The 17,231-nt window shown below is 26.7% G+C and overlaps 1 protein-coding gene across 2 annotated transcripts; it reads right to left on the bottom strand.

Moving 5' to 3' along the window:
• Positions 1–458: 458 nt before the first annotated feature.
• LOC129315985 (agamous-like MADS-box protein AGL12) lies at positions 459–7,327 on the bottom strand. 2 transcript variants are annotated; one of them, XM_054960195.1, is made up of 7 exons: positions 6,989–7,327; positions 6,768–6,858; positions 4,404–4,465; positions 2,768–2,867; positions 1,857–1,898; positions 903–944; positions 459–755 (listed from the first exon to the last, which is right to left on the bottom strand). In XM_054960195.1, exons 1-7 carry the CDS (start codon positions 7,168–7,170, stop codon positions 666–668), a joined length of 609 nt encoding a protein of 202 aa, XP_054816170.1. In that variant the 5' UTR covers positions 7,171–7,327; the 3' UTR covers positions 459–665. The 2 variants fall into 2 exon arrangements, with proteins under 2 accessions (XP_054816170.1, XP_054816171.1); XM_054960196.1 differs by having other exon boundaries at positions 6,768–6,834.
• Between the last annotated feature and the right edge of the window lie 9,904 nt (positions 7,328–17,231).

Below are 17,231 nucleotides of genomic sequence, written 5' to 3'. Positions count from 1 at the left end.
TCAAAACAGAAATAAATTGTTTTTCAATCATCATGCTTGTAAAATCAATGTACGTTTATTGAAACAATGCATGTGAAGTATCTCATTGTTTATACGTTGTTATAATTAATGTGTGGATGTGTCAAAAAGTATAAATTACCAAAGAGTAAAAGCATGTTGGTAAATATGCCAGGAGAAGATAAGTCTCCTGGCACGATAGCAAGCCAATGTTGGTTAGTGTAAATGTGGTGTTGAGCACTTTTTGTAAAAATATTTTTGACAAAAATAAAAAATGTTTATTTAGAAAGGGTTTCCCAGAAAATCCTTATATTTGAGAAGATAGTTTTGGCAAAAATCCTTAGATTCACAAATTATTTTAGGTACATGCACACCTCATTCAGCAAAAATCTTATTAATCGTGACATCTTAACTAAATTAAGATATCTTGGATTTAATAGTCGAGAATCAAATCACAACAATAAACACAATGTATGACATTCATTGTAATACATGACTCAGTGAAGCTTACAATATTTGAGATCATGAAGCAGCTACAGTTGACAAGTTATTCAGGCTACAATTTATTGAATAAGCGTGCTATTATGCAAATAACACGCACAACATCCCTTATTTTGATTACTAACTAAAACTTATATCATATCAATGTTACAAAATGAAGTTATTTCCTAAAACTGCAATAATTCATCTTGTATCATCAAGGGGTAAGTGTCAAGAGCAAATGGTCCAAAGTCAGTAATTCCATCATTCTCCACAACCTGAAATTAAGCAAAAAAGAAAAAAAATATTCATGGCTTGATCAATTAATTAGATTAATATTTTAATATAGAAAACACATCAATGCTTTTTTCTCAAAAGGAAAAGCAAATTATATATATATATATATATAGACATCTCATCATTACCTTATCCTGGAGATACTTATTTGCAGCTTTGAGTATTCCCTCCTTCAAATACCAAAAGCCAATAAGGCGTATGTAAAATAAATTAAACACAATTCATATTTTTCTATCATGCATATTAATTTTAAATATTTGATTATATATATATATATATATATGCACTCTAACAAGCTAAGTCTCACTATTAATGAGTAATGGTAATGCATGAATCATACTATGTACTACTACAACAATAATAAGCTTTATCTCATTAGGTGGGATTGTGATATAAAAAAAATTAAAAATATTAATACTTTTGACACAATACAGAAAAATTGAAGTTTTATTATTGAGTATCTTTAAATACTTTTGGCTAAAAATATTAAAAAAGAAAATTTGATTTAATACAATATTGAAGTTTTTTTAAAAAAATTCTTAAGGCATCGCCTAATTATATAAATATGGTATAAAAATTATGTAATTATTTCTAAATTTATATAATCTTATAATTTATAATAATAAAAATATAAAAATTTTAATTTCATTTTTTAAAGAAAAAAGTCAAGGATTTAAACTTCCAAAGATTAACACAAATCTAACGAATCAAACTCCAAGATCTTGATTAAATTAAAATAAATTACACAAATTTAATTTAAAATTGAGAAAATTATAAGAACTAAAAGATTAATTTTTTTTCCTTGCACACACATATATCACACCAAAAATTAAAAGAAAAATAAATCACCTATAAATATATAAAAAGATGTCATTAATTTGATATAGGATACATATTATTGTTTCGAGTAATTTATATAATAATGTTTTGCTCATTATGCTATACAAAGAAAATATTTTTGAGCAAACGATTTTAGAAATTAAATTCAATCAACACATTTATTTTTCATGGTTAAGTTACCAAAAGACTAAAATAACTATATAAAAATAAAAATAACTAAAGTACTGCAGTTTCATGCTAACCTTGTCCCTCAATGTTTGAATTTCACGTAACATATTATTCATCTGTAAATAGTAAGAAAAGATAACACGCAGTCAAGATCTCCAAAAATTAAATCAAAGCATAATGTAATTAATTAAATATTTGAAATAAAGATTGATTGAATTTCATCTTATTTTATTTCATTTTATTATGAAGGAATAAAAATATGGGAGAATTACAAAACAAAGCCCTATGAAATATGAAAATGACAAATAAGTACTATGAAATATAATAATTATTTTGAAGTCTCTAAAGACTTGTTTTCTGCCATTTTTGTTTATCAATCAAGTGCAACCACTAAAGATTAAATCAGTTACCAGTTACAATTGGAAAATGACTACTTTATTTGGGATAGTGACTATGCAAAATTTTCGTCATCAATCAAGTGCAAACTTCTGAAAATGAGTTACTTGGTATGAATCGAAAATGACTACTTTATTTGAAGAAATGATTACTGCTAAATAGTAGACAACAAGTGTCTCTTCCATAAAAATTTTATCAATCAAGTCTAACTTAAAAAAAATAAGTCACTACTTTGTTTGGGCTATAAACTAAGGGGGAACAGAAAATAACAAGTTCCTTTCTTCTATTTTTAATTATCAGTCAAATGTAACTACTCAAAATCAGTTACTAGTTACAGTTAGGAAATGGCTAGTTTGTTTGAGGAAGGACATAATGACAACTGAATAGCAAATGATGCAAGTACCTCTTTGCAAATTTAAAATTAGGGGCAATAAGTCATCTCACAAAAAGTCAAAATGCGATATAAGTTTCTAATGACCACATAATAATTACCACATATTCCATTCACATTTCACTGTACTTATTTATTATTTTCATATTTCAGGTTTTTTTTTCATTCATACTAAAGAAAATTGCATTTTGGTGTTACCTTCATTGAACGAATCTGATAAATCCACATTTCGAGGTATTTCTCCAACACTTGTAATTCCTCCACCGCCATTGTTCCGATTCCCCCTCCAAACAAGTAACTACTCGCAATGGAAATTTAACACATTCATATTTTAGTGCAACGTGAAATAAAGCATTCTCTGTAATAAACTACTTCTACATACATACATACATATACATATATATGACAACCATAATGTATAATCATCAATTACTAATGTATGAATTTTTATTAATAGAGTAATATAGTATATGCGTGTGTAAATAATTAATTCATATTATTAATTATTGGTAAAACTAGCAACTGATAGAGTTTATGAAAGATATAGCATAATTGAATTTTAATTATTTTTATCTTCAATTTTTTTTGGATAAAAGAGCAAATTGACCATAAAGCTATAGGTACAGGAGTCTCTGGAAATCTGAATTTATTTTTGGTATAATATTTTCTTTAATTTTTAAAAATGGTGTTATATCTAATTTTTATAGTTAATAAAAGTTAACTTTTATTATTAGTTGGCTAAAAAATGACAGCAAAGGACCTCAAAAATTATAGAAAATGACTAATAAAATTTCTTTGGTCCTTTATAGTAATTTTTTGGCACCTTATTTGTAATTTTTAGATCATTTACTAAAACATTTTTGGTCTTCTGCTGTCATTCTTGGTCAACGAATGATAAAAGTTTATTTTTGTTAACAGTAAAGTCTGATTGAACTATTTTCAAAAGTTCAAAAGTAGTATTACATTAAAAATAAGTTTAAAATTATAAACGCTCCTAAATTTATATAGTTTAAGGGTCATTTTTTTATTGAATAAATTTAAAAAATGTTTAAAGTAGGATTCGAAAATAGTTATATCTTTTTATTCGAATAAAACTTCATAATCAGTTTGAACTTCAAAGTTAAGTTTGAGCTTCACTTACGTCTAGAATTTGAACAAATAGATACCTGTCAAAATCTTCTTTAATATCAAAGACACCCCCGCTGATGTTAAATAAATTTTCAGTAATTATACTTTTATCCATTCTTAAAATAAAAAAATAATAAGAATGAGATAGTTCACAGAATTCATAGAATTAATTACCCCGTAACTATACTCCTATTTGTATTTAACAACAAGGACATTGAAAATCATGATTTTTTATCTCATAAATCATATTTACAAAATTTATATCTTAAATTTGCACCATCCGAACAATAAACACATAGTTTGTTATGATGAGCACCGAATCAAAACTAAAATTAGGGACTGAACAAACAATTGTACTGAAAACAGTTTGACTGAAAAACTGAAATATAATATAATTAAGAGAGAAAGACAATAAAGTCTCAATATTTGAAATTTATTATAGTTAAATTCTGAAAAAAATTATAAAAAAAAGTTATAAATATTATTTCAAACCACTACAAACAAGAATCCAACAATAAACTAAGAGTTATATTTAAAATTTAAGTGTTTAATTTGCAGTTGTAACTCCTAAATTTATGACTATATATTTGAAATAATATTTATAACTGATTTTTTTCAAAAAAATTTATTGTTACTTTGTGATAAATTTTAGATTTTAGAATCTAATTGTCAATCTTCCTGCAATTGATTAGACTATAAAATTTACCTGAGACCCTTTTGCAGAGTTCCAATTTCTTGTTTCAGCAAATCGATCTCTTCTTTCGCGTCCTGCACAGGAACATACTATTGCCGCGTCAAAGGTAATTAAAACGAAGATATGGATGCTTACTTTGAAGTAATGACAATTAGGTATTTAGCAATTTTCTGAAAAATGAATTATAAATCTCCATTCAAACTAATACAAATTTAGAAGTCATAACTGCACATAAAATATTTAAGTTTCAAATGTAATTCTTAGATTATATCTGAAATTTTTGTTTGTACTCCTTTAGTCTTATTTATAAGTCATTTCTAACATGTTTTACCGATACAAAAAAAAACCCTAAAACTCATTAACTCTGTTTTAAAATTTAATAAAATTTTGACTTTATCTCTATTAAATATACACACTTTAATAACATATTTTCTCTTTCTAACATTAGTAAACCGTAAAAAAAGCAATTTATAATGAAAATTTAATGACGTGACTTATAAATAGGACTAAAAAAATTCTTCTTTCTCCACCTAAAAATAGGACCAGAGGGAGTAACTATCTGAACTGATATTTGTAATTTATTTATTTTTAAATTTTTTTGGGACCTAATTGTTATTATCCATTAATTAATTACTAAATAAAAAAAAGGAAGCTCTATATTATCAATATCTAATTTAAAATTTCAATTATTAAAATTATTTTCATAACATTCCTTCATAAAACTTTGTAAAACTTATTTTCAATAAAATATTTATCTAAAAAGTATTAATTATAATAATATTTTGTCCATTTTATTAAATTTTGTTAAATTATTTATTGCCCAAGAACGATTATAATTCCCCCTCCCAAACTACCAATAGATAAAATTTTCATTTAGTATTTAATATTTTTATGAACCTTGCTTAAAACAAAGTAAAACTAATGTCTTATCAACTTCCAATTAATATAATAGTAATAGTAATTTATGTATACAATTTAAAATAAATTTATTAAATTATTCAAATGTATTACGGTGTTCTATAGAGTATGTAATAATAATGTCACATATGGAATTTTTTCCTTTTTAATTAATGAGAACAAGGATTAATGATTTTAATGGGGTTAGACGTTAGACTCCAATTGGAAGTCTTAATTACTTAAAGACCTGAACCTTTGAGCCTAAAGGAAAAACTTTTTTTCCCCCGATAGTGAGCTCTCAAATATTCTTTCCAATCAAGCCAAATTTTTAAAAGGCTCAAATCTATTTTAAAAAAAAACAAATATACCTATATTTAATACTTGATTGCACTTTAATAACATTTTTTTCCTATAGAAAAATACTTATGAGCGGAAAACAAAGACATTACGTAGGTTAGTAGGTCAACCTAAAGCTTTAACTTACAGAAGGCTTGGCTTATATATTTGGTTAAAACTTGACCCATTTTCGCCTCTAACCATATCCTTTGGTTACGTTGTTTTTGTTCTATGCACTTTTAAAAATCTTGCATAACATATACACCAATATTCAATATAAAATAATATAAAATTTTTTAAAAAAATTTGATTGATCCAAAGCCTTAATTATGCTATTATTGATATTCCAGGTAATGTACGCTTATATAGAGAAAAAATATATATAGTTTTAATACTTCTCTAGGAAAGAGCTTAATTTCCACAGTACTATCATGCACATGAGTTCCATATTTTAAAGATAACGCATACAAAGAAACAAAGAAATTCAGGAATCCAACAACAAAGCTTTTCTTCTATTATATATCTACAGACACGAACACACGAAATCGAATCGAACAAAGCAATTAAGTTGTGCCAGGTAAAGCTTATTAATCATATACAATATTTCTTCCGTTTTTATTACAAACTTTTTATATAAACAAAATCACAATAGGCATTTATTACAAATTTTTTAAATTAACTTTTATAATTTAATAAAAAATAATTAATGAAGACTTAATTAATATAATTATTAAAAGGTATTGTAGTTTAATTTTTTATTTTTAAAAATAATTAATATAATTAATTAATTTTTTAAATTATGTGATACAGCAGAAACGGAAGAGTAATTAAGAACTGAGTTCTTGATCACGAGGAATCTATCAAGCCATCCACGTTTCATCTTTTGGATGATTAGTCACACTCTCACTGACATATAACTACTTTTCAATAACTATGCAGACAACGCCACCAAGAATCCGATCCTTGTCACATTCCTTAAGATATCACATCTAATAGCCATTAAAGATCCATTTTTCTTGGAAATAATTAATACTATTGGTCATACATATTATTCGATTCTTCCATTATAGTAGTATTTGATCCTTCCAACTGTGGCAAAGTAAACACAAAAGCACAAATAGACAGACAGAGAGTTTACGTTACCTGGGGATGTGATTCATTGATGGTCGGTTCAGGTTGAAGCTGAGGTCCACGAGTGAACTTCATGTACCTGTCCAAAAGCCCTTGCATTGTTCTTTAATTTCGTATGCGAAAACCAGACAGAGCAAAGTTTAGAGACTGTATCATATATATATATATATATATATATAGTAAAAGATGTTTGAAATATTATAATGATCAGAAAAGTGTAATGATAGATATACCCTTTGGTGGCTAACTCGTAGAGCTTGCCGTGGGCGGAGAAAATGAGTAGGCCAATTTCAGCATCGCAAAGCACAGAAAGCTCCTTAGCCTTCTTCAGGAGCCCAGCTCGGCGCTTGCAAAAGGTCACTTGTCGGTGCACCGGGTTCTCAATCCTCTTCATCTGAACCTTTCCTCGTACCATTTTTAATGCTAATTTTTCCGACCGATGATCTTAATTAATCTCTGTCTGTGTCTGTGTCTCTCTCGATCGCTCTCTGATCTGCACACAACCTCCCACTAGTTTGAACTAGCTTCGAGGAAGATGCCTCTCTCTCTTTCTCTCTCACCTTCTCATCCTCATTTTCCCCCACCCACGCCCATTTTATACCCACACGCCAACTTTCTTTTCCTTACCCTCGATACCTAGGCTATGATAACTTAATTATTATTATGATTAATATTAGTATTATATATAAGAAAATGACAATTAGAGACCCTGTAAGGTTATTAATTATAATTAAGGACTCCAAACTATTGAAATCTCAATAATCAATGGCGGACGCAAAACCTAGGACCGATGGGGAATAAAATATAAAAATTATAATTAAAATATTATTAAAAATAATATAAATTTATATAACCCAAAAAATAATAATTTAAATTTAAATTTAATAGGGTATGAATTTAAGATCTGTTAGGCTTAAGTGGAATATTAAAAGCTTAACTTTTTTTAGAACTCAAATATGTTTTATTTTGAGTGAAGTGGGTTCAAAATTATTGGAGCAGTGGGTGCAAATTTTTAGAATTTACAACAAATACTTGTAAATTTCTCCAAGTTGGGTGGGGCCACCCTCAACTCTATGTATATCCCCACTGTCAATAATAGATTATAATTTTTACTTAAAATAAAAACGTGCATAAGTTTATAAAATTATCTTTAACTTTGAAAATAAAAAAATTATACTGCTAAAAATTACTATCATAGAATGTAAATATTTTTAATATCAATTAAAATATTAATGAATAAAAGTTTGGAATGAATTGTTTTCACAATATGAAACTAAAATTCACTTTTAAAACTTGTTAAGGGAATTTGTAAATATACAATAATCATTTAAAAAGTTATTAAAGTCACTTCTGAAAAATATTTTAGACTATATTCATACTTTTTTAATTTTAAGTAAGAATTATAGTCTATTATTAATATTTTAATAATTTATAGTCTCTAGTTGTTATTTTCCTTTATATTATCTTCAACGAGGGAATCATAACACACAATATTGGGAATTCATTTTTTATTACAATTTTTTTGTACTATTTATTCTATCTATTCTTTGCAAAAATAAATATTATACTATTCATATTGTTGTAGATTATTGTTCCTAAATTCACACGGAGTAATGATTCTCTTGAATAATATTATTGCCTTTCATTTTTTTATTACTAAAAAATATTCTCTTATTAGAAGTCGGCCCATCTTTCAATAAAAATTTAATTTAAACTTTAATTTACTACATTATGAACAATGAATTCTTTCAATCAAACCCAACTCGCCTACTAGTATTATGGCTTTTCATTTTATATTTACTATTATAAAATAGCCTTTTTATGTCACCTTTTAACATAAGTTATTTAAAAAACCGTAGTAAAAAAAGGCAATGGTAAAACTGTAATTATATGAAAAAGTTTTTACACCGATGCTTTAGAAAATCGACATAAAAACTACAACCCATGTTGGCTATTAAAAAAACCAACGTAGATTGTCAAAAAGTTTTTTCTTAAAAACATTGTCATATGTTTCCATATCAGTTGCTTCTACAACCGACGTGGTTTCATTTCAAATTCCTGATATTAAAATATGCATTTTTGATAATTCTTCCTTCAATTTCAATTTCCTTTTCATTTGATGCCCTCTCTCCCCGAACTTGAAACCAAAAAAGTTTCCTCCTTTGCCATCGTTGATGTTCGTTGCTCCGTCCACCATCATTGCTGTTGAGTCGCCATTCTGGGTTACATTGCCACCACTTTTTCACCATCTTTGTGCCGTTTTGCATGGTGTTGTTGTCCATTCGCATTTCACTTTTTAAGATCCATTTTTGTTCTCTTATTCTTCCTTCGTTCTTTTTCCATTGTTGATTTCTTTAGCATTTTTTGGGGGTGTTTTCTTCTTCATTCTTATTCTACTTCATTCTTGGTGCTATCTTTTATTCATATTTCACATTTAAAGTAACTTTTCTTTTTTAAAAAAATTCCTTAATTTCTGTACTTTAAAGTAGTTAGTAGTTGTAGATATGAAAATTTTTATTTTTGTTCTCACACAACATTAGGCGTGCTCAATTTAGAATAGTTGTTCGTTTTAATTATTTTGTGTTTCTTTCTTTTAAATTGTTATATGTTTGCAATTTGTTTAAGATTATATTATTTAAATTTTTATAATGTTTGGGAGTTTAATTTAAACTTCCTTCTTGTCAAGATTTAAATTGAATTTAATTGTTATTGAAATTTTGAGAGATCTTATTTTAAAGAAAAACTCTACCAAAAATTTTTCTAATCTTTATAATATTTATATAATTTATTCATGGCTTGAGAGTTGGATTTTAACGTTATTGTTGTTAATATTTAATTTGAATTCAATTGTTGTTGAAATCTACAAGTTTAAGTTTTGGATGTATAAAAAGATAAATAATTTTTTTAAGTTAGACTTTTAATAACGATTATATAAAAAACTAATGATAAAAAATTTTTAATATTGATTTTCTAAAAATAACCCTCATGAAAAGCTAGCTTTTCACATAATAACCGATATGAAAAATATACGTTCTATGTCAGTTAATTTAATAACAGACATGAAAAGTTTTTTTCACAATTGTTAAATAACCTATATAAAAAATTGACTTTTTACTTTGTTTCTTGTTACTTTTCCTTACTAACTGATGTAAAAGGTAAAAAGTAATCATTGTTAAAACTCCTTCCTGCAATAGTGATCATACATACATACATACATACATATATATATATATATGGTTTTTCTTATGGTTTAAATTAATATCCATTAATTACAAAGGAACGTGCCCACCTTTTCTTTTTTCACACGGCCTTTTATGTACCTCTTGTTCACCCACAGATCTTCGTTGTCCACAATCACACAGATAATTATATTTTTATTAAAAAAAAATAGGCTTAAAAAAAAAAAAAGGTTAACCCCAAACCTAGCCTTTACGTGCACACCCATGCAAACATATAAATATATAAATACTTGATTTGAACCCATGAATCCTAAGAAAAGGAAGATGGCATTATCACTAAGATAATTCAACTAGTCATTAGGACAACGTGAAAACAGTTTTTTTTTTTTGGTGGGGTAAAAAACAGGTTTAAGTTAACCAAGTATAATGATTCTCAAGAGTTTAAATATGAAAGTAAGACTACAGCTTGTAAAGTTCATAAAGAGAGCAACACTAATAGCATTTTCACGTTTTTACCACATAACAGGCGCTTGGTTTGATGAAAATGAAGCAAAAGGACAAACATGTCTCCTTTCCATCTTTAGAAACGCTTGGCTGAAAGTTTGAGTAGTGGGCATTTCTTGAGGGACATTTGTTCCATTTCATGAGTAGGAGATATTCTTTGACAATTATATATATCAGTAAAAAAAAAATTTAAATATACTTTAAAATTTTAATTTTTAAAAAGCACAAATATAAAGTTTTAAAAATATCCTTCATTTAATTAATATAATCTTACTTGTGAAACATTAAATATAGAGAAAATATAATAAGAAAAAATAGTAATAATTTTAGAATAGGTATAATTAATAAACATTTATTTTTATCAAACACCTTATATATTGAGACACTAAATCATTTCTACAAATATTTTATAAACTTATATGGAGGGAGTATTCGTTTTCCCTATGTTTTTTTTTAAATTTTCATTTAGTAGTGAACCAAACAGACTCCCAATATTTTCTTTCTTTTCTCTTTGATCATTAAAAAACTCTGTAGTTCTGGCCAAAAAAAAAAAAAAACTTTGTAGTTAAGAACGCTGTAAAACATGTCACAAGTTCCGAAGGGAATCATAGTTACATTGTATAATTAGTTATACTAAAAGAAAAGTTAGCTTTCCCACTGTCCGCATATCACTAAGTTTTGTCTGGCCAACAAGGATAAGTTATATTCTTAATCATCTGCCGTTCTCTTCACTTTGATAATTATTACTATAATATATTATCTATTGAGATTTGTATGTATTATTATATAGGATAAAGGTAAACTTTTATTTTAAAATATTTTTTGAGAAGCACTCAATACTTTAATACTTTTTTTAAAGCAATTTTATTCTTAATGTTATTAAAATAAAATATTTTTATCATTTTCCTCTAAATTTTTGTTTGAGATCAACATTAAAAGTTTAACGAAAAAGATAAAAATGTTTCATTTTGATAACATTAAGAATAAAATTACTCTAACAAAAAATTTTTTGTATTGAGTGCTCTTGAAAAAATATTTTAAAAATAAAAATACACATTTACCCTATTATATATGATATATTCATTATTTAGATTTATTTTGTTGAGAAATTAAATTTTAAAAATATTTTATATTTATTAGTCTAATAATTATTAAATTAAAATAATTTATATATTGTAAGTTTTTTATGTTAATAGTGTATGTTACTTTTTCATGTCTTTTCCTCCCATCTCCTAACTTCTTTCAATAGCAAATCATATCAAATCAAAGCATGTGATACTAAAGTTGATCTCAGGTCATTTCAATCACACACCCATAAGCTATTATTATTATAAAAAACAATTAAAGAATATGCTAATACTTATATAAAATTGTCTTCTTTTTTCCCATCCACCTTTATTCCTGAATCCATCCACAACTGTTGTCATCCTTAACTCATTTCTCCATTCATTGTTTCAAAATTATGTATGATTATTGAATTGCGACTGAAATCCCATCCACCAATAGTGTTCGCCACCACTATTTATTGGCATGTTGGCTATAAAAAGATTATAAAAAATTGGTAAAATGGATTTAGAATACTAGTTCATTATAAGGTTAATATATAACTTGAGCCCTAAATTATAAATTCAATAATGACTTAAACTCTATATTCCTAATTGATATATTTTGGATATTGAATAATTAAATGTGAGACATTTTTGCCTCCATTGTTAATTTGGTCTTAAAGCTTGCTAATAAAATCCTCACTTTTTAGGTTTTACTAAAGGTTAAATAATAATTTGAATCTTAAACTATATATTCAAGAGTAATTTAAATATTCAACTTATATTTGGTATATGTTAAACCTAAATAATTAAATTTAAAATAATTTAACCTTCACTGTTAAAATGGTACCATCATACATTATTTTAAGTGTGGGCTATTTCTCTCTCTCTCTCTGCCTTTTTACACATCCAGGTATCATCTCTCTCCAACCCCTTTCTCTATATGACCCTTTAGCAGAAATTGCTCCACCAAGGAAGTAACCATAAGCATCCATTTTAATACCATAGATCCTTGTCCCAATAATCATTTGTAGGCTGCTACTACTATTAAAAAAAAAAAAAAGCTTCAGTGACACACATTTAGTAGCATTTCTTCTAAAAAATACTACAAATTATTTTGAGTAGCATTTAAAATTTAAATTACTACAAGTTAGTGGGCATGAGGTAGCACTTTTAGTGGGGGACGGTAACTCTCTCTCTCTCCATATATATATATATATATATATCTTTTAAAAAATTAATTTTTTCTTGTTGTGATAATCACTACTGCTATTGCGATAGAGAGATAGCATTTCCTTTGAAAAGCTATACCTTTAATTACTTTCCAAGTTAAAGAGCATTTTCTTTTTTTCATTCAAGTAGCTCTAGATACTCTTTACTAATAAATGAGATATGTTTTTTCTAAGTCATTTTTTAGAGAAGCAAAAAATCACTTTTGATTAGTGATTCATTAACTCTGCCATTTCCTGTGTCTGCATGACATGCCATTTGGTCCTAATTTGTCCCACAACTTTTTTTTTACGAGTGTTGAGTACCCTAAAATTTTATTAATAAATTTTTTTAAAATAGTTAATATTTAGAAAGAAAATAATCTTTTAAGAAAATTAATACAATTAAGCCTCTTAAATATTATTTTACGTCATCTTGTGTAATTTTTTTTTGATCAATTAACTGTCAAATTTACAGACATTTAGAATTGAATTGTCACTTTTGTTAATTGATATTTTCATATAATGCAATGTGTTTCCAATTTTAAAATTGGGAAAATGAGTTTATGTGGAGGTTCCTTCTATCATTTTTAATACAAAGTTGTAAAGTACCAAAAATATTAAATTTGAGTGGTGTAATATTTAAAAAAAAATTGTTAGTTGACCAAAAATATTATAGAGATTGACCTAAAATATTTAAAGGACTTAATTATTATTAATTTTTTTTAAGGTCATTTTCCATAATTTATTTGAAAATATTCTTGTTATTATTATTAGGTTTAAATTGCATTTTCCCCTATCCTTTCCTTCAATGAGCACTAAGCCCTCCATACTAATAAGTGAAGCATTTTTTCCTAAACTATTTTCTAGATGATTTTAGGGGTGATTTTCGCTAATAGAGGGTGATTTTTGTTAGGGGAGAAAATGTTTTAGGAAATTTTTATTAGTACAGTGTGATTTTGCTTATTAGTACAAGATGCTAACTGCTTATTATTATAAGATGTTGACTAATAGAGGGTGATTTTTGCTAATAGAGGGTGATTTTCACTCCTCTAAAAAATGATTTAGGGAAAAAAAAATGTTTCACTTATTAGTATAAGATGCTGACCGCTCTCATTGAAGAAAGTACAGGGAAAAATGCACTTTAACTCTTATTTTTTCTTAAGAGCTAAATGGCATTTTTATTCTTCAACTATTTGTTCAAGAGTGTCTAATATCATAAACTTATATGTAGTAGAATTTTACCCTTCAACATTTGAAAATGATTTATTGGATATCCTATTGTTAAAAAAGTTAACTACCTTTAGTTCACAAAAAAACAAAAAAAGGCCTAAAAATTACAAAAAAGGATCTATAAAATTGTAAATAAGTATCATATAAGAAAATTAATATTGATTAAGTTTCTAAAATAATGACTTGTCAAAATTATACTTTGGCTTTTTATGTGGATAATAAATAATATTTGTATCCTATTATTTATATGTGTAACTTGAAGGACTTAAGTTATATGATCTTTTATAAGATACTCATGTGTAATTTTATAGGTCATTTTTTATAATTTTTGAGATCATTTTTTATAATTTTTTATCAATTAATATTTAAAGTTAACTTTTTTAATAGAAAGTACCTCCAATAAATTATTTTCAAATGTTAAAAAAAATTACGTTATATATAAATTTTGGATATTATATACTCATGGACAAATAATTTATGAGCAAATATTCCTTTAACTATTTTTCCCCCTCTCAAAGCAAAGTTAACTAAAGGTAATTAATGCTTGTCATGAGAAGCACTACTCCTTAAAGAAACGCTGCCTACTATCTCAAAAGAAACACCACCTATTGTCACTTAAATTGGCACCTGTGACCCACCACTTGCAGCTTCCTGATGTTTACCTCTCCACCACCATTCTCAAGGTTGGCCGAAGACCCACTCTTTTTCTTTGTTTTACTTTTTTTTTTGGGATAATTAATTGATTTACTCTTCCTCAACATTTTCAGGAGAATTATCCACTCTCTTCCTGAGGTACATGCAACCATTTTTGTCTCTTTTTTTCTTTTTCCTTTTTGGCGTAGCTCTAATAATAATGGACTTAAGTAAGCTAGTGATTACAAAATTATTTGTTGTCATTAATTTGTATTGGATCAGATGGTAACTGCAAAAATTATGTGCTATTGAAATCGCTAGTATTGCATAAAAATATGTATTAAAAATTGGTAAAAAAAAGGAGTTGAGAATTCAAAGAAAAAATAAAAAATAAAAAATAAAAAAGCTATAGAGATAACAATTCAACTAGCATTAGTACAAAAAATGCTTTTTAAACATGGGAAAAATGAATTTTGAAGTTCATTCTCGAACCAGTTTAGATATAAGTAATTCTGAAAGCCCCAAAACATCTTAAATTGGTTGTATAATAGGTCTAAAAAAGTCTGCATTTTAGACTGGTTATAAATAGAATTAGATTTTTTTTTTGACCAACTAAATAGAACTGGCTTAAAAATATACTTTTTAAAGCTATGGTAGTAATATTATGTCTAAAAAAGCATACCTTTTACACCTATTATATTTACGTCAGGTTAAAAGAAAGAAACTCACTTTTGAATCAGCAGTAATTTTTTTTTTTTGGGGGCCAAAAGACTGGTGGTTATAACATCATGAGTAAAAAGTAAAGTCAAGAACAGGGTCGAATTTAAAGGGCTAGATTTAAAGGTCTTATTTAAATAAGAGTTTATATTTTAAAAATTATTTTTTTAAAACAATCAGACTTGAAAGCCTGACCCTAATAAGCCTTGTAAAAAAAAAAACTTGGCCTTAAATAGTCCTTTAAGCCCTATTTTTTTTGGTGCAACATGCGTTTAAAGCCAAAGACCTGCTTGCCTGAAACCCTGACCCTACCCGCATTATATTATTATTAATTTTAATTTAGTCTAAAATTGATTTAATATAATTTAATAAATATTAGTGCATAGTATAAAATTTTTGATATTTTTATTTTTCTAATTATTATGTTTGTGTATTTATAAAAAATAAAATATTTTTTAACCAAGAATTGAATTTTATTACTAGACTTCTAGATGTGTTTTGTTCACTTTTCAAAAGATTATAAGAATTTTGATTTTTTTTATTTCAAAGCATTTTAATTAATTTGTAGTGCTCAATTTTATTTTATTTTTTAAATTTTATTTAAAAGAGGGCTTGCGGGCCTGGCCCTGAGCTCTTCAAATAAGGGTCAGACATCAGAAAAGGAGTGAAAAATAAGAAATTGGGTTTAAGAGATCAAGCCCTTATGGATCAGGTCCATCTGTTTTTCAATTCTAGTAAGAAGTGGGTTGTAGTATCCCAATTTTATTCCTAAGATTTAAGTAATATTAGGAAGAAATTATTGTATGATAAATGGAAAAATGCAGGGCCAGCTAACGTGCCATTCATCGGCATGCCTTAGGCTTTGCCTGATTTTGAATTTCTTCTTATGTACTTTATCTAGTTTCATTTATAAAACACATTTTAAAAAATTTATTTGTTTTTATTTATAAGTCACGGTATAACTTTTTAGATAATATTTAAAAAATATTTTTAAAATTACCTTTTATAAGAGAGAAAAAGTAATATGATATTACTTTTTTGATTTGTTATATAAGAGTATATTTAAAACTCTATACACTTTTAGTCCCTATATTTTTTTATATTAATATTAATAAAATTAGTAAAAATATCTTATAAAAATGATCAAATGAATTTTTTCCTTGGGTTTCAAGTGTTTTTGTCCTTTCCATATCCCATTATATCTACTGCCAATTGTCTACCGCAAGGCTGACAAGGGTTTAAATATTAATTTATTAATTATAAAAGTATTATTTTTGTGTGTTTGATTATTAGCCCCCCCCCTCTCCGGTTGTAGGTAGCTGTCATTAAAAGTGAAATCGTCTGGGTTATCCTTCATCTGCATCGGCTACTATGTTTTCTTGATTATATCAGTTCTCTTCACGACACATCTTCGATCGGGCGAACCTTCATATTGCCCGAGCCTCATCTTTTGTCCGGAGGTTCCAGAACAGCTAGTGTTAAGTTTATATGAATTGATACCAGCCTGTTGATTCTTTGTGTTCGTTCTAACTTTTAATTCTTGGGTTTGTTTATTTTTTTTAAATACGTTCTTTCTAATTTATTGTGAGATTCTAAACCTTGATACTAAATATGGATGAACTTACAAAGGTTGCTCTAGGTGTGGTAGCAAGCCAAAGTATAAAGGGACAAAATGACATGCCTCAACTGGAAAAAAGAAGTCTCATTCAATGGAGCTTTCGTGAGAAAATCTTCTAGTCTAACATATTCATTATTTATTAATTATTAAGATCCATCTTGCCTTTTAATTTATTTTTATTGGAATAAGTTGAACGTTCATTACACAATAACACACATTTCACATGATATTTTGATCCTGTTTCTAACACAGGATGCTTATCTCATTTATATATTACCATGTTGTATAGGAAGATCGTGGGAATGATTTTCCAGATGCGTTAGATTTGTTAGTTGGGA

This window comes from Prosopis cineraria, unplaced genomic scaffold (assembly GCF_029017545.1).
Source record: "Prosopis cineraria cultivar Desert tree isolate PC_DT_omini unplaced genomic scaffold, ASM2901754v1 PC7, whole genome shotgun sequence".
Lineage (NCBI taxonomy): Eukaryota > Viridiplantae > Streptophyta > Magnoliopsida > Fabales > Fabaceae > Prosopis > Prosopis cineraria.
This window is presented reverse-complemented; position numbering and strand designations above follow the sequence as displayed.

Coding starts and splice junctions, on each gene's coding strand:
- LOC129315985 (XM_054960195.1), bottom strand. CDS start 7,170: ATGGTACGAGGAAAGGTTCAGATGAAGAGGATTGAGAACCCGGTGCAC. Junction 4,466..6,767: donor TCAATGAATCACATCCCCAG/GTAACGTAAACT, acceptor GTTCCTGTGCAG/GACGCGAAAGAAGAGATCGA. Junction 1,899..2,767: donor ATCAGATTCGTTCAATGAAG/GTAACACCAAAA, acceptor TACTATTTACAG/ATGAATAATATGTTACGTGA.